Source organism: Oncorhynchus masou, unplaced genomic scaffold (genome assembly GCF_036934945.1).
Source record: "Oncorhynchus masou masou isolate Uvic2021 unplaced genomic scaffold, UVic_Omas_1.1 unplaced_scaffold_1876, whole genome shotgun sequence".
Taxonomy (NCBI): Eukaryota; Metazoa; Chordata; class Actinopteri; order Salmoniformes; family Salmonidae; genus Oncorhynchus; species Oncorhynchus masou.
This window is the reverse complement of record NW_027008379.1, coordinates 4,198-24,718: the sequence shown is the minus strand read 5'-3', so window position 1 is coordinate 24,718 and position 20,521 is coordinate 4,198. Positions and strand designations below refer to the sequence as shown.

General features: G+C 43.0%; 1 protein-coding gene across 1 annotated transcript in view; it reads left to right on the top strand.

Moving 5' to 3' along the window:
• LOC135532472 (von Willebrand factor A domain-containing protein 7-like) overlaps positions 1–19,991 on the top strand; it is a 38,121-nt gene extending 18,130 nt beyond the window's left edge. Inside the window, exons 5-18 of the mRNA XM_064959974.1 lie at positions 3,146–3,239; positions 6,745–6,876; positions 6,974–7,160; positions 7,641–7,810; positions 7,955–8,067; positions 9,194–9,310; positions 9,522–9,710; positions 10,547–10,679; positions 11,805–11,957; positions 12,953–13,045; positions 16,968–17,236; positions 17,416–17,549; positions 17,776–17,935; positions 18,949–19,991. Of these exons, the coding sequence (XP_064816046.1) occupies positions 3,146–3,239; positions 6,745–6,876; positions 6,974–7,160; positions 7,641–7,810; positions 7,955–8,067; positions 9,194–9,310; positions 9,522–9,710; positions 10,547–10,679; positions 11,805–11,957; positions 12,953–13,045; positions 16,968–17,236; positions 17,416–17,549; positions 17,776–17,935; positions 18,949–19,350 (2,346 nt within the window). The 3' untranslated portion in view covers positions 19,351–19,991. The remainder of the gene's footprint in view (positions 1–3,145; positions 3,240–6,744; positions 6,877–6,973; positions 7,161–7,640; positions 7,811–7,954; positions 8,068–9,193; positions 9,311–9,521; positions 9,711–10,546; positions 10,680–11,804; positions 11,958–12,952; positions 13,046–16,967; positions 17,237–17,415; positions 17,550–17,775; positions 17,936–18,948) is intronic.
• The last annotated feature ends 530 nt before the right edge of the window (positions 19,992–20,521 follow it).

The window sequence follows — 20,521 nt, the reverse complement described above, 5'->3', positions numbered from 1 at the left end:
CAGATTGTAGACTAGGTCGTAGCACTATCTCTGCTGCATCCATGGTTCTAAATGTACATCGGTCAGGTTGTAGACTAGGTCGTAGCACTATCTCTGCTGCATCCATGGTTCTAAATGTACATCGGTCAGATTGTAGACTAGGTCGTAGCACTATCTCTGCTGCATCCATGGTTCTAAATATACATCGGTCAGATTGTAGACTAGGTCGTAGCACTATCTCTGCTGCATCCATGGTTCTAAATATACATCGGTCAGATTGTAGACTAGGTCGTAGCACTATCTCTGCTGCATCCATGGTTCTAAATATACATCGGTCAGATTGTAGACTAGGTCGTAGCACTATCTCTGCTGCATCCATGGTTCTAAATATACATCGGTCAGATTGTAGACTAGGTCGTAGCACTATCTCTGCTGCATCCACGGGTCTAAATGTACATCGGTCAGGTTGTAGACCAGGTCGTAGCACTATCTCTGCTGCTTCCATGGTTCTAAATGTACATCGGTCAGGTTGTAGACTAGGTCGTAGCACTATCTCTGCTGCATCCATGGTTCTAAATATACATCGGTCAGATTGTAGACTAGGTCGTAGCACTATCTCTGCTGCATCCATGGGTCTAAATATACATCGGTCAGGTTGTAGACCAGGTCGTAGCACTATCTCTACTGCATCCATGGTTCTAAATGTACATCGGTCAGATTGTAGACCAGGTCGTTGCACTATCTCTGCTGCATCCACGGGTCTAAATGTACATCGGTCAGGTTGTAGACCAGGTCGTAGCACTATCTCTGCTGCTTCCATGGTTCTAAATGTACATTGGTCAGGTTGTAGACTAGGTCGTAGCACTATCTCTGCTGCATCCATGGTTCTAAATGTACATCGGTCAGGTTGTAGACTAGGTCGTAGCACTATCTCTGCTGCATCCATGGTTCTAAATGTACATCAATCAGGTTGTAGACCAGGTCGTAGCACTATCTCTGCTGCTTCCATGGTTCTAAATGTACATCGGTCAGGTTGTAGACTAGGTCGTAGCACTATCTCTGCTGCATCCATGGTTCTAAATGTACATCAATCAGGTTGTAGACCAGGTCTTAGCACTATCTCTGCTGCATCCATGGTTCTAAATGCACATCAGTCAGGTTGTAGAGCAGGTCGTAGCACTATCTCTGCTGCTTCCATGGTTCTAAATGTACATCGGTCAGGTTGTAGACTAGGTCGTAGCACTCTCTCTGCTGCATCCATGGGTCTAAATGTACATCGGTCAGGTTGTAGACTAGGTCGTAGCACTATCTCTGCTGCATCCACGGGTCTAAATGTACATCGGTCAGGTTGTAGACCAGGTCGTAGCACTATCTCTGCTGCATCCATGGTTCTAAATGTACATCGGTCAGGTTGTAGACCAGGTCGTAGCACTATCTCTGCTGCATCCATGGGTCTAAATGATGTGGTTAATTGTATGGATAAAACACTGTGCTGCTCTCTGTCATCGACCTGTCAAAGGCTTTTGATCCTGTTGATCAGTCACTGCTCATTCAGACGCTTTCCTCAACTGGTCGTGAACAGGCTGCATGGAACTGCCTTCAAAACCACTTGACAGATTGAACTTAATTTATACCTACTCAGGTTTCCTGGATATTAGGAATAGGGTCCCGTAGGGGTCGATTGAAGTGTCTATCTTACATCTAGAAGATATAAGAAAGTTCAGGATTTTTTTTAATGCATATTAAACCCCTTTTTGGGGGTATGCACAAAACTACCTCCATTATGACATTATTTATTTTAACCGGTAACGAGTCCGTGACGCGTAGGGTCACATTTGTTTGTAGCCCAAATGGTTCAGACGCTACAAACAGAAGTTGTTACATTGATGGTATCGACTTCAGACGAGTCTTGTGGGGCAAAATGGAGACCGCCATTATGTTCGTGAGAGTCTCATCTTTTCATAGAGTGGTTATTGTAGTAAGTAAGCCAAACCGTTCTGACCCTACAGACATTTTCGGAGGACACACAGCTCTCAATCTTTGCCTCTCCTGAGTCTGTAAAGGATTTGCAGCGATGGGACAAGACTGTAACAACCAATTGGATACCACGAAATTGGGGGTAAAAAAATATATGTGTTTATGTCTCGCGGGCCGTGTTAATGCAGATTATTGAACTGATGTTCCTATCGGTCCTAAACTATGGTGACATCATCTATATGAATGTAGATGCCACCTCATTAAAGCCATTAGATGCAGTTTGTCACAGCACACTGCGCTTTATTACCGGTGACAATTTTACTGTTCAGCACAGCATTCTGTACCAGGAAGTTGGCTTGGCGTCTTTGATGTCACATAGGTTGATACATTGCTATGATTTCATTTATTAACATCATTACTAAACTTTAGACATGTGAGTTACCACACCCGGTCTCAGGGATGGAAATTCCTTTGGTCTCTACTGAGTTAGGTTAATCAGCCTTTTGTTTTTCTCTAAATGTTCTTAAATGTGATGTTTTGGTGCCTCTAGGTCAATTCAGAAAGCTGATTGAGGACCTTATTACGGATGAATGTGTTTTTTTTATGACCATGTTTTTGATTTAGGGGAGCGTATAGAAGTGGTTTTAGAAGTGGGGGGGTATCATATTATTTTTTTATTTACATTTTTTTGTGGGCTAAACACCTCAAACAACCTACCTGACCTCTCGGAGGTGTCCGCATGGTCCTAAAGTACACCTTTTCCACGTTTTTGTATCACATTCCAGTGATAAAACTGGGGGGGGGATATAATTTCAGAATGTGGGAGGGACATGTACCCCCATCTCCAGTAAAAGTTGCTCCCCTGTTTTTGATGTGTGGATTTTCTGTAATTTCTGTAATTTAGGGCTGATCTGTAAAAATGACATTGGTCTCAGTATGACTCCCTGATAAAATAAAGGATAAATAAAATGAACATGAATAAAAAACATAAGGAATTAAAGGGTAGAGGGTGAAGGAGGAGGGAAGAAAACATCTCACCTCATTTCTCATTTCATATTTCACCTTGGCTCAAGTGTTACCATCTGAACCCAGTTATCTTCTGTCTAGAGGTGTCTGTAAGAGGGAATTAGATAGATGGCTTTCCCTCAGACACAGACTTGGTATATAATACATGCTTGTGTTTTGTCAGGACTTCTACAGCCACAGTAACTGGGTGGACCTGGGATACACTGAACCCTACGCCAACCTGATCCGCCCCGATCTCCCACTGGAAAACCTGGCAGGTAGGGAGGGCTTGAGTTAATGCAGCAACGAGGACAGCTAGGCATGGGATCCAACTGGAGGGAGGGAGGGTGGTAGGGCAGGGAAGGAGGGAAGGTGGTAGGGCAGGGAAGGAGGGAGGGTGGTAGGGCAGGGAGGGAGGGAGGGTGGTAGGGGAGGGAAGGAAGGAAGGCGGGAGGGAGGTTGGGCAGGGAGGGAGGGAGAGTGGTAGGGCAGGGAGGGAGGAAGGGTGGTAGGGGAGGGAAGGAAGGAGGGTGGTAGGGCAGGGAGGGAGGGAGGGTGGTAGGGGAGAGAAGGAGGGAGGGAGGGAGATTGGGCAGGGAAGGACGGGAGGAGGGAGGGTGGTAGGGCAGGGAAGGATGGAGGGTGGTAGGGCAGGGAAGGAGGGAGGGAGGGTGGTAGAGCAGGGAATGAGGGAGGGAGGTGGTTGAGCAGGGAAGGAAGAAGGAAGGAGGGAAGGAAGGTTGGGCAGGGAGGGGGAAGGGAAGGAAGGGGCAGGGAAGGTTATGGTTGAGGGAAGAAGGGAAGGAAGGGAAGGGAAGGAAGGTTATAGGGAAGGGAAGGAAGGTTATAGGGAAGGGAAGGAAAGAGGGAAGGTTATAGGAAAGGGAAGGGAAAGAAGGAGGGAAGGTTATAGGGAAGGGAAGGAAGGAGGGAAGGTTATAGGGAAGGGAAGGAAGGAGGGAAGGAAGGTTATGGGGAAGGGAAGGAAGGAGGGAAGGTTATAGGGAAGGGAAGGAAGGAGGGAAGGTTATAGGGAAGGGAAGGAAGGAGGGAAGGTTATAGGGAAGGGAAGGAAGGAGGGAAGGTTATAGGGAAGGGAAGGGAAGGAAGGAGGGGAGGTTATAGGGAAGGGAAGGAAGGAGGGAAGGAAGGTTATAGGGAAGGGAAGGAAGGAAGGAAGGAAGGAAGGTTATAGGGAAGGGAAGGGAAGGAAGGAGAGAAGGTTATAGGGAAGGGAAGGAAGGAGGGAAGGAAGGTTATAGGGAAGGGAAGGAAGGAGGGTGGTTGGCAAGGATGGAAGGAAGGAAGGAGGGAGAGTGGTATGGAATGTAAAGAAAAAGAACGATAGCAGATAAAAACAGGAGACGAGAGATAAAGAGATAAATCTGAAGACAAATGGCTCGACCTTCGCCTCTCCCGAGTCATTGGGGAGTTGCAGCGATGAGACAAGAATGTAATTGGAACGCAATTGGATATCAGGAATTTGGGGAGAAAAAAGGGGGAGAAATACAAAAATTAAATATATTTAAAAAATGTAAATGCAAAAAAATATACCAAATGAAAGTATTTTATACTACAACATATCTACACTATATATACAAAAGTATGTTGATACCCCTTTAAATTAGTGGATTTGGCTGTTTCACCCACACCTGTTGTTGACAGGTGTATAAAATCGAGCACACCGCCATGCAATCTCCATAGACAAACATTGGCAGTAGAATGGCCTTACTGAAGACTTCACTGACTTTGAACGTGGCACCGTCATAGGATGCCATCTTTCCAACATATTTTATGCCCCGCTAGAGCTGCCCGGATAACTGTAAGAGCAGTTATTGTGAAGTGGAAATGTCTAGGAGCAACAATGCGAACTTTTAGGCCACACAAGCTCACAGAATGGGACCGCCGAGTGCTGAAGCTCATTAAAATCGTATGTCCTCGGATGCAGCACTCACTACCGAGTTCCAAACTGCCTCTGGGAGCACAACTGCACAATAACTTTTCGTAGGGAGCTTCATGAAATGGGGTTCCATGGCCGAGCAGCCTCACACAAGCCTCAGATCACCATGTACAATGCCAAGAGTGTTGTAAAGCTGGCCACCATGGGACTCTGGAGCAGTGAAAATGCATTCTCTGGAGAGATGAATCACTCTTCATCATCTGGCTGTCTGATGGACTAATATGGGTTTGGCAGATGCCAGGAGAACGCTACCTGCCTCAGTGCATAGTGCCAACTGTAAAGTTTGCTGGAGGAGGAATAATGGTCTGGGGTTTTTCATGGTTTGAGCCCCTTAGTTCCAGTGAAGGGAAATCTTAACGTTACAGCACACAATGACATTCTAGACCATTCAGTACTTCTGAGTTTGTGGCAACAGTTTGGGGAAGGTCCTTTCCTGTATCAGCTTGACAATGACCCCATGCACAAAGCGAGGTCCATAGAGAAATGGTTTGTTGAAATCGGTGTGGAAGAACTTGACAGGCCTGCACAGAGCCCTGACCTCAACCCCATCGAACATCTTTGGGATGAATTGGAACGCCAACTGCGAGCCAGGCCTAATCGCCCAACATCAGTGCCCGACCTCACTAATGCTCTTGTGGCTGAATGGAAGTCCCCACAGCAATATTCCAAAATCTAGTAGAATGTCTTCCCAGAAGAGTGGAGGATGTTATAGCAGAAACGGGGGGACCAACTCCATATTAATGCCCATGATTTTGGAATGAGACAAACAAGTGTCCACATACTTTTGGTCTTGTAGTGTATTTGTATGTGTTGTAGAAACTACTGGGGACTAGCATATTGGCTTGTTTCACTGGTGATGTGTAGAGGTGTAGTGACACATTTGGGGAATTTAGAGATATCTTTCAATCATTTTGAATGACAGTGAACAAAAGTATTTCATATATTGTATAGATTTTTAAAAAACAAAGAAGTTGAATAAAATCCTTATTTTACTATGAAGATAAGGTGTGTCCCTCAGTTTTATGTCATTTGTGTTACCCCCTGGAAAATCACAGATGAAAAAGATATACAATGACCTTGAGCATTCGAGCCTAGTGGTTAGAGCCTTGGGCCAGTAACCAAAAGGTTGCAGGATTGAATCCCCGAGCTGACAAGGTAAAAATCTGTCATTCTACCCCTGAGCAAGGCAGTTAACCCATTGTTCCCCGGTCCCCGAAGACGTGGATGTCGATTAAGGCAGCCCCCTGCACCTCTCTGATTCAGAGGGGTTGGGTTAAATGCGGAAGATTAATTTCAGTTGAATGCCTTCAGTTGTACAACTGACTAGGTTTCCCCCTTTCCAAGGGTTATCTGGGGAGGGTTTATGTTAAAGAAAACAATTAGCTCATCACACCCTGTCAGTATGTCATACATTTGAGGATTCCGTGAATCATTTGGTGTGTCTCAATCCAATGTGTCACTTGCTGTTAGTCAATTTAAATGAAGGGAAATAACACTGTGAGCAAAATCATTATTCATATCACTAGAAATTCATTTTTAATGGCTTGATGACCTCAGATTTGAGCATTTGTAGCCTCCATTTCAGAAAATCCTCCTTTACTTAAAATGTATCATTGGTGTTACCATCATTGATGTTACTACTCATACTGGTGGCATAATGTTATTATAATGGTAAAAACTATTTAAAGTTATTGAGGTGCCATATTAGTTCATTTAGAATGGGAAGATGTACCCAAATGCATTCATATAAAAATAAATCTGCTCTTTTTTTATGCCACCGTAATTCAAGAACGACCCTTTAAAGTTGTGTTTTGGTTTTGTAGATGTTAAAACCCCGACCTGCAGTGATTGTGCCAATGGAGGGTTCTGTTCCAACTCCATCCTGCCTAACATCCTTAATGAGAAGAAACTCACCTCTGGGTACATGGGGATCTTGTCCTCAGCTAAGCCTAAAGGTACACACACACACACGCACACACCAACACACACACTACCCTCCCCACATACCCACACACTCTCTAAATAACACCCATCATCACCTCTTTCCCCCAGGTAAGTGTAGTCATGGCGGTGCAGCTGACCTAACCAGCTCCAAGGCTCCTCGTGGGGGCATCAGCAAGGATGAGCGTCGCTCTGACAACGTGGCCCTGCACACCGCTGCTGTCACTGTGGCAACTACCGCAACCCTCCAGCTGCTGGATGACATCCGGGGCGCCGCCGGTGACAACAACTACCTACGGTACGGAGAGGGGTAGATGGGGGTGAAGGGAGGAGAGGGGTAGAGGGGGTGAAGGGCAGGAGAAGGGTACAGGGGGGTGAGGTGAGGAGAGGGGTAGAGGGGGGTGAAGGGGAGGAGAGGGGTAGAGGGGGGTGAAGGGGAGGAAAGGAGTAGAGGGGGGTGAAGGGCCGGAGAAGGGTAGAGGGGGTGAGGTGAGGAGAGGGGTAGATGGGGGTGAAGGAAAGGAGAAGGGAGGGGGATGAAGTGGAAAGGTAGGGGGGGATGAAGTGGAAAGGTAGAGACGGGGTGAAGAGAGGGGAAGGGTAGAGAGCGGGTAAAGGGGAGGAGTTCAGTAGGGGGAGGAGTAGAGGGGGGTGAAGGGGAGGAGTTCAGTAGGGGGGAGGAGTAGAGGGGGTGAAGGGCAGGAGTGGAGGGGAAGAGGGAAATACCCATGTTGAAGTTACTCACAATCTCTCTCTTATCTCTCTCTCTCTCCCACAGCTTCATGGGCATAGCACGTTCGTCAGTGGTTGTTTTTGTGATCGACACCACGGGGAGCATGAGTAATGATATCCTTGAAGCCAAGAGAGTCGTCAATGAGATCATCGACAGCAAGAAGGGAACGCAGGACGAGCCCTCCCAGTACATCCTGGTCCCATTCAACGACCCAGGTAAGGCTGGCTTTTACACTCCACCAAGCATTCTCCTTAGCAAAACATCACTGACAAACTCTGGCAGTTACTGAAATGCTGGTGCGGTTTGTCGTTAAGCCAGGAAGTGGTTAGTGATCACTGTGTGTTTGTGTGTGTGTTTAGAGTTTGGACCCCTGATAAAAACGACAAACCCTAATGTTATGAAAGCAGAGATCGCTAACCTCACGGCTAATGGAGGTGGAGACCTCCCTGAGATGTGCCTATCAGGGCTCCAGGTACAGTGATTTGCATGACTATCTTCCAATCAAGTTTCAGATATAACCCCTTTCTCTATAGTGCACCTGACAATAAATAAAGACACAAAATCTCTCTCTCTCTCTCATTTCAATTCAAGGGGCTTTATTTGCAAGGGAAACATATTTTTACATTGGATAAAAAAGTGAAACAAACAATAAAAAGTGAACAGTAGATATTACACTCACACAAGTTCCAAACAATAAAAAGTGAACAGTAGATATTACACTCACACAAGTTCCAAACAATAAAAAGTGAACAGTAGATATTACACTCACACAAGTTCCAAACAATAAAAAGTGAACAGTAGATATTAGAAAATACATTTCAGACGTCATAATATGTGTTGTAACGATGTGCAAATAGTTAAAGTACAAAAGGGAAAATACATCTAAATAAATATGGGTTGTATTTACAATGGTGTTTGTTCTTCACTGGTTGTCCGTTTCTTGTGGCAACAAGTCACAAATATTGCTGCAGTAATGGCACACTGTGGTATTTCACCCAGTAGATACAGGAGTTGATCAAAATATGATTTTCTTCTGAATTCTTTGTGGATCTGTGTAATCGGAGGGAAATGTGTGTCTCTAATATGGTCATATATTTGGCAGAAGGTTAGGAAGTGCAGCTCAGTTTCCACCTCATTTTGTGGGCAGTGTTTACATAGCTGGTCTTCTCTTGAGCCAGGTCTGCCTACGGCGACCTTTCTCAATAGCAAGGCTATGCTCACTGAGTCTGTACATAGTCAAAGCTTTCCTTAAATTTGGGTCAGTCACAGTGTTCCGTTATTCTACCACTGTGCACTCTCTGTTTAGGGCCAAATGGCATTCGAGTTTGCTGTGTTTTTCTGTTAATTCTTTCTATTGTGTCAAGTAATTATCTTGTTTTTTTCTCATGATTTGGTTGGGTCTAATTGTGTTGCTGTCCTGGGGCTCTGTGGGGTCTGTTAGTGAACAGAGCCCCAGAACCAGCTTGCTTAGGGGACTCTTCTCCAGGTTCATCTCTCTGTAGGTGATGGCTTTGTTATGGAAGGTTTGGGAATCGTTCCTTTTAGGTGGTTGTTGAATTTAACAGCTCTTTTCTGGATTTTGATAACTCTCTCTCCAGTTGGCGCTGACCGGTGCCCCTGCGTCGTCCAACATCTATGTTTTCACAGATGCCGTTGCCAAGGACATTGAATTAAAGGAAACGATCGTGGCCCTGATCAGGAGCACCAAGTCAACCGTGAGCACTTCCTCAAACACATACTGTTTTAGAGGAAAACATTTCCTGCAGTTCAGGGTTGTATTCATTAGGCCACACAGTAGCAAAACGCAGCAAAATGCGCAATTCTTATTGGACAAGTAGTCATTGCCTTTTTTCTTTCTTTCTTCGTTTGGTGCCTAATGAATATGACCAGGCAAACTCTCTCAAACACACCTATGTGTCTCTCCAGGTGTCTTTCTTCATGACTGGTGATGGTGCTGGTGCTAGAAGGAGGAGAAGTGGAGTAGAGTCCAGGGCAGCTACATTCCAGACCTACAAGGACCTGGCGCTGGCGTCTGGTGGTCAGGCCATTGGAGTCACCAAGGAAAATCTGCCCCAGGCCACTGACGTCATCATCGACTCCTCCACCTCCGCTCTGGTGAGTCAACACTGGTGGCCATTTTGATGGCCAGTTTTTGATTTAAAATCATGGGATTAGTTTTTTATTTAAAATCAATCAAAACTTGATGAATGAAAAACAAATATATGCTTAATGAACTTTAAAAATGCCTTGGCATGTCAAAATAACATAATATCATAGCATAACATAGCATAGCATAACATAGAACACTGTAGCATAACATAAAATAACATAGCATAGCATAAAATAACACAGCATAGCATAAAATAACATAGCATAGCATAACATAGAACACTGTAGCATAACATAAAATAACATAGCATAGCATAAAATAACACAGCATAACATAAAATAACATAGCATAGCATAAATAGAACATAGCATAACATAAAATAACATAGCATAGCATAACATAGAACACTGTAGCATAACATAAAATAACATAGCATAACATAAAATAACAGCATAACATAACATAGAACACTGTAGCATAACATAAAATAACATAGCATAACATTGCATAACATAGCATACTGTAGCATACTGTAACATAACATAAAATAACATAGCGTAGCATAACATAGCATACTGCAGCATAACACAAATTAACATAGCATGCCAAAACCAGTAATCCCAGCCCCCGTCCCACAGGAGGGCTTTTGCTTCTTGGTAGGCTGTCATTGTAAATAAGAATTTGTTCTTAACTGACTTGCCTAGTTAAATAAAGGTTAAAAAAAGGTTAAATAAAATACATTAAATAAAAACAGTAGGTGACTATTTATGTCACTTCCACTTTCTCTCCTTTCTCATTCTGTCCTCCTCCTCCTCCTCCTCCTCCTCCTCCTCCTCCTCAGGTGACAGTCCTACAGCGAGCGAGGAACCCAGGCAAAGCTGAGACATTCTCCTTCCTGCTGGACGAGTCTCTGAACAACATCACCATCTACATCACTGGAAATACCATCACCTTCACCCTGAAGAACCCTGCAGGTAAGAACCTCAAACATCCCTGGATAGTCCCTCACCTTCACCCTGAAGAACCCTGCAGGTAAGAACCTCAAACATCACTGGATAGTCCCTCACCTTCACCCTGAAGAACCCTGCAGGTAAGAACCTCAAACATCACTGGATAGTCCCAGAAGAGCCCTGCAGGTCCAAACATCACTGGAAAGTCCCTCCCCTTCACCCTGAAGAGCCCTGCAGGTAAGAACCTCAAACATCACTGGATAGTCCCTCCCCTTCACCCTGAAGATCCCTGCAGGTAAGAACCTCAAACATCACTGGAAAGATCCTCACCTTCACCTTGATGAACCCTGCACGTAAGAACCTTAAACACATAGACAGATCTAAGGTATGGTTTTAGGTAAGAATTCACCTCACAGAGTAGGATGATGTTTCCTCTGGACACTGATCTAAGGTCAGAAGTGGAGAATCTTGGTTGCTGCCCTGTAGCCAGCCGGTGTGATGGGGATGTGTGAGCAGTGGTGGAAAAAATGACTCAATTGTCATACTTGTAAAAGTAAAGAAACCTTACCAGAAAATGACTCAATTAAAAGTGAAAGTTATCCAGTAAACTTGAGTAATAGTCTAAAAGTATCTGGTTTTAAATGTACTTAAGGACAGTAGGAGAAAAAGTCATCAGTAGTCATACTTGAGTAAAAGTACAAAGTAAAAGTAAATGCTATACATCAAATTCCTGAAATTAAGCAAATCAGACGGACAGACAGGGACACACCCCAACACTAAGACAATGTTTGTGTGTTGTGTGTCCGCCAGATCACAGGCAGTAGGGATGGCAAAGCATTATATTGATAGGTGCCATAATTCTGTCCTGCTTGAGCATTCTAAATGTAACGAGTCCTTTTAACTGCAGGGAAAACATATGGAGTAAAAAGTACAATATTTATTTTAGGAATGTAGTGGAGTAAAAGTAAAAGTAATCAAAAATATAAATAGTCAAGTAAAGTACATATACCCCCCAAAGAACGACTTACTTAAGTACTTTACACCCCTGTGTGTGAGACAACCATGCTTGAATGTGTTCCACCAGGTGTGGCCAGGTATGTTTGACTGGCATCCTGCAATAATCCCATTTCACCCTCCTTGCCCCTACAGGTGTGACCCAGAAACAGAACGAGGCCAACGGGGAACTGGGGACTGTCCAGACGGTGGGAAACCTCTTCCGGGTCCGTCTGGCCTCCAACAAACAGACAGGATTATGGGAAATCAGCATGAACTCCAACCAGCCATACACACTGACGGTCACTGGTGAGTTACCATAGAGATACGCATATCCTGTTTAATTATGTGTGTTACGCTCATGCTCAACACTAGAATGCAGCCATGATACCTACAGTACCCAGACCTGGGTTCAAAAACTGTTTGAAATCAATTAGAATACTTTTAAAATACTAATTAAAACCATGTCAAAATGATTTAACAATTTGACCCCGGGTCTGGAAGAGCCATATAGAGAAGGGAGAGAATACAGCCCTCACTCACTGTCTGTCTGCAACCTGGTCTCATAGACTAGATGTAACATAGTAAAAGTAAATCTTGGAAACTCAAGTTAGTATGATATGTTAAGTTTGGCATGGTTACAAAAGACAGAAGGTTTCTTAAGGCAAAAACAAAAAGAGGGTGGATAGGTGGGTGTATAATGCAAATTGTCTAACAACCCAAAGGTTATGTGTTCAAATCTCACCATGGAAAACTTTAGCATTTTAGCTAATTAGCAACTTTGCAACTACTGAGCATGTTAGCTAAACCTAACCCGAACCTTAACCCTTTTAACTAACTCTTCCCCTAACCCTAACCTTAGCTATTTGACCTAACTCTGAACCTTAACCCTAATCCAGGGGTCTCCAACCTTTTCTTGTATGAGAGCTACTTAAACAAAAACAAATAAATGTCACAAGCTACAACATTTTTAAATAGCTTTCAAATAGACACATTCTTCTCATCTCCCCTGTGACTCTTCCCCGGGCCTTTAATGTACAAGAGAAAGTAAAGCACTATGTTTTCTGTCAATGTATTGTTTGTTTCCCAAATTCGTAAACATATTTACAATTCGTTACATATTGTACCAATTGCAATTTGTAACATATCATCCAAAATGGATGATGGAAATCCACAAATTAATGCATAACATATGAAACATAACATATAACACTAAATGGAGAGTCTCGGATTTACTTCCAGAATAATCCAACATTGTGAGACCAGGTCGATGTGTGTTGAAGTGTCCGTGTGTCTGTCTCCAGGTCAGAGTACCATTGCCTTAATTTATGACTTTGTGGAGACCTTCGAGGGACCTCACCCAGGATACGCCCTCATCTCTGGCCGTCCACAAGCAGGTAAAACACTACAACATCCTCCTAAAATCATTACCATATCAAGCAGCTAATCTGTCAATCATCATTTTACTCTGGCGATGTCATGGCGACATATTCTACTTGAATGCAGCTGCGACTTAAAACACTAGAACCGCCTGGCCTTTCAGCATATACAGTGCCTTGTGAAAGTATTCGGCCCCCTTGAACTTCGCGACCTTATGCCACATTTCAGGCTTCAAACATAAAGATATAAAACTCTATTTTTTTGTGAAGAATCAACAACAAGTGGGACACAATCATGAAGTGGAACGACATTTATTGGATATTTCAAAAAAAATTAACAAATCAAAAACTGAAAAATTGGGTGTGCAAAATTATTCAGCCCCTTTACTTTCAGTGCAGCAAACTCTCTCCAGAAGTTCAGTGAGGATCTCTGAATGATCCAATGTTGACCTAAATATCATATCAACCTGCAAGGTGTCTAAACAAATGCTCCAATGCTTGATAAATATTGCCTAAAGGATTAATATTGCCTAAAGGATTAATATTGCCTAAAGGATTAATTTTGCCTAAAGGATTAATTACATTAAGAAATATTTGTGAAAAAATATATTTTTTAATAGTTATCTATTGAGATAGAGTCCATGGATATGTTTTGTATTATTCTACATAGTCCTACAAAAAAATGTAGGCCTATAGCTTATTTTTGTTTCCAATAAAGACATTACAGTGTAATAAATTTGATCCACTTCATTTGTAGATTCAATTATTAATAGAGTTATAGTAATTAATAAAGTCCAGTTATAGTTTTTTTTTTTGTCAAAGTAGAAACCAAAAAGCTGATGATTATATTAATAATAATAATAATAATAATATAACCAGCCAGGTGCGCAGGTGAAATTATTGTCTGTATTCCTAAACAAAAGCACCAGCGAATGAACAATTGCAAAGGACGAATTGCATAAAGAAATATTAATGAAAATATATTAATGACAAGATATAAAAACAGTAATTTGTTGATTGTCTCAGACACAGTATTGTGCAAGTTTACCCGTGCCTTTAGCATGAACCTGCGCTCCAGCAGGTATATCTCACTGGTCACCCCCAAAGCCAATTCCTCCTTTGGCCGCCTCTCCTTCCAGTTCTCTGCTGCCAATGACTGGAACTAACTACAAAAGTCTCTGAAACTGGAAACACTTATCTCCCTCACTAGCTTTAAGCACCGGCTTTCAGAGCAGCTAACAGATTACTGCAACTGTACATAGCCCATCTATAATTTAGTCCAAACAACTACCTCATCCCCTACTATATTTATTTTATTTTATGTATTTATTTTTCTCCTTTGGACCCCATTATTTCTATTTCTACTTTGCACATTCTTCCACTGCAAATCCACCATTCCAGTGTTTTACTTGCTATATTGTATTTACTTCGCCACCATGGCCTTTTTTTAGCCTTTACCTCCCTTATCTCACCTCATTTGCTCACATTGTATATAGACTTATTTTTCTACTGTATTATTGACTGTATGTTTGTTTTACTCCATGTGTAACTCTGTGTCGTTGTATGTGTCGAACTGCTTTGCTTTATCTTGAGCAGGTCGCAATTGTAAATGAGAACTTGTTCTCAACTTGCCTACCTGGTTAAATAAAGGTGAAATATATATATTTTTTGAATCAACTCTTCTGCACTATTAAATTAAACCAACCTCTTCACCCTCCTTACCATTCAGTTAGGCCTAATTTTAAATCAATTGTGAAGTAAGGTGCACAGTTATTGCCCGTTCATTTGTCACTCATTCAGTAGACTGGCATCAATTGCTTCTCTGGATAGAGTCAAGGATATAATTTTTAGCATTATTCTAAAGGCCTACTGCAACATGTAGCATGACTTCGTTTAACCTTACAATACAGTTGATTAGTCATATAAAACAGTCCCATAACAGCTTCTTTTTACAAAGTAAGACTTCAAAGTGAATGGTGTCCACACCCAAGGTGCCTGGTCAAATTATTTTCTGCAGATAAATAGGCATAACACAAACTCATCATTCAACTATTGTTTTCTAAATTTAATCAACTTATTCACCCTCATCATTCAGCTAGGCCTAATTTAAGTTCAATTGTGAAGTAGGGTGGTCATCCATTGGTCATTCATTCAGATAGGAGAGAGAGACGCGTTAGTGCCTGGCTTGGTACCAATGTCATGGGTTGTTTTGGCGGATGAAGTTAGGAATAAGAGTGACAAAGCAGATAGAAAGGCTTTAAATATGTGTGAGATACATTTAGGAAAAGTCAGGGTAGGAGCAGGACATAGCTTTTTTTGTGGGGGGGGCAGATGTTTGTGTGTGTGTTAAAGCCGTTAGATTCAGTTATACCAAAGTGCACATGGTTTTACCACGGGGCCACGGGGCCACAAGTTCTGGTTCACTGCTTTCTCTATCAGAAGGTAGGCTGGTCCTTTTTGATGTATTGTAGGTCAAAACATTGGATCCTGTTCATTTATAGACACATCACAGGTACTGTATGACCTGCTCTTGATAACTCTTGAAATTCCTTCCTTCAATCTTCAGAACACAGATGGATGCATTGGTGCCCTTCGGGCGACTCAGATTGTTGGTTGAGGAACTCTACTGAGCAAAGTGGTTGTTTTTCATGATTCATGTTTTGTATTTAAAAAGCATTTGTTAGTGTATTTCCTATGCTCCCATGCTGCCTCGATTGTGCTCATGCAGGGATTCCTTGTAAAAGAGACCATTCCCTCATATAATCAGAGACCTTTACCACTGTAATCAGTCACAAAACGTCATTACTACCTATAATCAGTCACAAAACATCATTACTACCTATAATCAGTCACAAAACGTCATTACTACCTATAATCAGTCACAAAACGTCATTACTACCTATAATCAGTCACAAAACGTCATTACTACCTATAATCAGTCACAAAACGTCATTACTACCTATAATCAGTCACAAAACGTCATTACGACCTATAATCAGTCACAAAACGTCATTACTACCTATAATCAGTCACAAAACATCATGACTACCTATAATCAGTCACAAAACGTCATTACTACCTATAATCAGTCACAAAACATCATTACTACCTATAATCAGTCACAAAACGTCATTACTACCTCAGTCAAAAATCAGTCATAATCAAAAAACGTCATTACTACCTATAATCAGTCACAAAACGTCATTACTACCTATAATCAGTCACAAAACGTCATTACTACCTATAATCAGTCACAAAACGTCATTACTACCTATAATCAGTCACAAAATGTCATTAATCAGTACAAAACTATAATCAGTCACAAAACATTAACCTATAATCAGTCACAAAACGTCATTACTACCTATAATCAGTCACAAAACATCATTACTACCTATAATCAGTCACAAAACGTCATTACTACCTATAATCAGTCACAAAACGTCATTACTACCTATAATCAGTCACAAAACGTCATTACTACCTATAATCAGTCACAAAACGTCATGACTACCTATAATCAGTCACAAAACGTCATTACTACCTATAATCAGTCACAAAACGTCATTACTACCTATAATCAGTCACAAAACATCATTACTACCTATAATCAGTCACAAAACGTCATTACTACCTATAATCAGTCACAAAACGTCATTACTACCTATAATCAGTCACAAAATGTAATTAATTATAATTTGTTTTAATGTATCTGACCCTAGAACAGTTACATAGCCACACCCTTCAAGAGCATGTTTCCTGTTTCCTCCTCTCTCTCTTCCTCTTTTATCTCCCTATCCTTATACTCTTCCTCCTCTCTCTCTTCCTCTTTTATCTCCCTATCCTTATACTCTTCCTCCTCTCTCTCTCCCTATCCTCTTCCTTTTCTCTCCCTATCCTTATACTCTTCCTCCTCTCTCTCTTCCTCCTCTCCTCTCAGGTATGCCTGCCATGTTGTTGGTATCCGTGTTGGGCAGAAAGGGCCCAGCCTCTGTCAAGGTGGCTGACATTGCCTTGGTGACAGTGTCAGGGTCAGAGGTCGTAGGCGGGGCCCTGGAAGACATGGGCAACGGGAAGTTCCTAGTTACGGTAACCAAGGTCCCTGCGGGGGAGTTTGTGGTGCTGTTGAACGGGACAGACGTGGTCTCCTCCACCGTGTTCCAGAGACAGTCCACCACTCAGATGTCCGTCTCCAAGGTTACCATCAAGGTAAGTGATGCTGACACACTTCCTGTTTGCATTGAAAATCGGATTTGTAAATCGTGAAGGAGTTCATATTGCATGTTGGGATAGTGTTTGACAAAAACCATGGTCATAGACATTTTTAAAAGTGGACCTCACAACAGCTCCTCGACCATGCCTCTGTCTTGTTGTTCTTGTCTTCTCAGGCCGTGGTGGACAGAAGCATGGAGCCTGGTAAACCCTTCACCCTTCCCTTCACCGTCATGACCGACGCCACTGGAGGCAGCTACAAAATCAGTGCCAGAAACGACAGAGACTTCGAAATGAACGTCCCCGGCAGGTAGGGATCAGGGCTGGAATATCAAAGCCTGTGACTGATTCTAGATCAGTTTGTACACATTGGCCATAGAAATCATTTCAGCATAAACAGATTAGGGACCAAAACAGATCTGTTCAAAATCAGCTTCTCCTCTATGCTGGCAAAAAAAATTAATAAAAATTGTCCTCTCTTGGCATCACTTGTATTGACACTTAATGCTAACCCATTGCTGCTGCTAACTTAACAGCATCGCTGTGACCACCGGTGGAAACGCCACCGGTGACCTGACCATCACGGTGCCCGCCAACACACCCTCAGGAACAGACGTCACCCTGACCATCGAGGCTGTGGCCCCCGGGGCTTCCGACTCCAACTACGCCGTCCTGCGCCTCTCTGTTGTCACCAAGGTAACCTCAGATATATGTACAGATATAGCAGATATGCTGGAGAGTGGAGGTATAGATAAAGACACACTAGAGACCTGAGAGGCCTATATGAGCTTTGTCCACCATATGGGTTGTCTCCACTATATGAGCTGTCTCCACTATATGGGCTGTCTCCACTATAAGGGCTATCTCTACTATATGAGCTGTCTCCACTATATGGGCTATCTCTACTATATGAGCTGTCTCTACTATATGAGCTGTCTCCAGCTGTCTCCACTATATGGGCTTTCTCCACCATATGGGCTGTCTCCTGTACTGTCTCTACTGTATGAGCTGTCTCTACTGTCTCCACTGAGCTGTCTCTACAATATGGGCTGGGCTCTCTTTACTATATGAGCTGTCTCCACTATATGAGCTGTTGTCCACTATCTCTATATGGGAGCTTTGTCCACTCAAATGGGCTGTCTCTACTATATGAGCTGTCTCTACTATATGAGCTGTCTCCACTATATGAGCTTTGTCTCTGTCTACAATATGGGCTGTCTCCACTATATGGGCTGTCTTTACTACTATATGAGCTGTCTCTACTCCACTATATGAGCTGTCTCCACTATATCTCCACAATATGGGATGTCTCCACTCTATGGGCTATCTCTACTGTATGAGCTGTCTCTACTATATGACCTGTCTCCACTATATGAGCTGTCTCTACAATATGGGCCGTCTCCACTCTTTGGGCTATCTTTACTATATGAGCTGTCTCCACTATATGAGCTGTCTCCACTATATGAGCTATCTCTACTATATGAGCTTTGTCCACCATATGGGCTGTCTCCACTATATGAGCTGTCTCCACTATATGAGCTATCTCTACTATATGAGCTTTGTCCACCATATGGGCTGTCTCCACTATGTGAGCTGTCTCCACTATGTTGGCTGTCTCCACTATATGGGCCGTCTCCACTCTCTGGGCTGTCTCCACTTCTCCCTCACCATGATGATTGCGGTCTCTCTCTCTCTCTCTTTCTCTGCAGGTGACAGATTTCACCCCTCCCCAGTGTGAGATGGTTCTCACCTCGTCAGTCGACTGCCCAGCTGACCCAGCAGGCTGCAGCTCCGCCTTCTGGCAGCTCTCTGCCAACCTGACCGACGGTGTCAATGGCACAGGCATCGCCAGCCTCACACACCGCCAGGGAGCGGGCAGCCTCACCCACACGGACCTGAAGCAGGCGGTTGTTGCAGCAGCGTTCAACGCTTCGTGTTGCTCTCTGACAGTGGAGCTGGTGGCGGTGGACAGAGCCATGAATGTCGGCACCTGTCGGGTTTCCATCGTCCGCAACGCGGGCCCGCCCTCCATCGCTCTGTCCCTCCCACTGTTGGTGTGTCTGCTGGTCTCTGCCTTCTTCACTACGTCCTTCACTGACTTACTTATCTGATTTTAACCTCATGGACTGACTGACTGCCAACCTTAAACTTAAAGAAGATACATTTCTCAACCAAATTTCTATGTTTGATGTAAATGGCATGTTATAGAAGGGTTCAGAATACCTGTTTTGTGATTTCACCTGTTTTTGAGAACTTATCCCAAATAGCAGATCACTTCCTCATCCTCGTTGTGTAGTACGAGGCTCTGAAAGAACATGAAGAAAGGCTCCAAAAACACCCAGACACGTCCTTTTAGAAACGGCAAATATCTCAGTATAGTGATGCAGGTCTTTAGATGTTGTACACATGAAATTGTGCCTTTCAGAACTTTATCCTCAATATTATATTCCTTTTTTGCGCCACTCGAGACGTTTCCCCTCCTATATCGGGTGCTTTGCCTTAACTTTCTGAAAACAGCGTTTTATCCTTTCGACAGGAGGGGATTTTGTTTTTTTCAAACTTTCTTTATTTCATCAAACGATGATGAAAATTTTTTTTTTTTAACATAAATGATGATTGCCGAATAATGTTGAAGGTATACGGGGCACGTGATGTTATCACTTCACCATAAAGCTCCCCTCTACACGTGATGTTATCACTTCACCATAAAGCTCCCCTCTACACGTGATGTTATCACTTCACCATAAAGCTCCCCTCTGACACTTCACCATAAAGCTGATGTTATCACTTCACTTCACCATAAAGCTCCCCTCTACATATGTTATCACTTCATCATAAAGCTCCCCTCTACATGTGATCACTTCAATAAAGCTCCCCTATCTCCCCTCTACACGTGATGTTATCACTTCACCATAAAGCTCCCCACTCTACACGTGATGTTATCACTTCACCATAAAGCTCCCCTCTACACGTGATGTTATCACTTCACCATAAAGCTCCCCCTACACGTGATGTTATCACTTCCCATAAAGCTCCCCTCTCACGTGATGTTATCACTTCACCATAAAGCTCCCTCTACACGTGATGTTATCACTTCACGCTCCCCTCTGCACGTGATGTTATCACTTCACCATAAAGCTCCCTGATACACTTGATGTTATCACTTCACCATAAAGCTCCCCTCTACATGTGATGTTATCACTTCACCATAAAGCTCCCCTCTACACGTGATGTTATCACTTCACCATAAAGCTCCCCTCTACACGTGATGTTATCACTTCA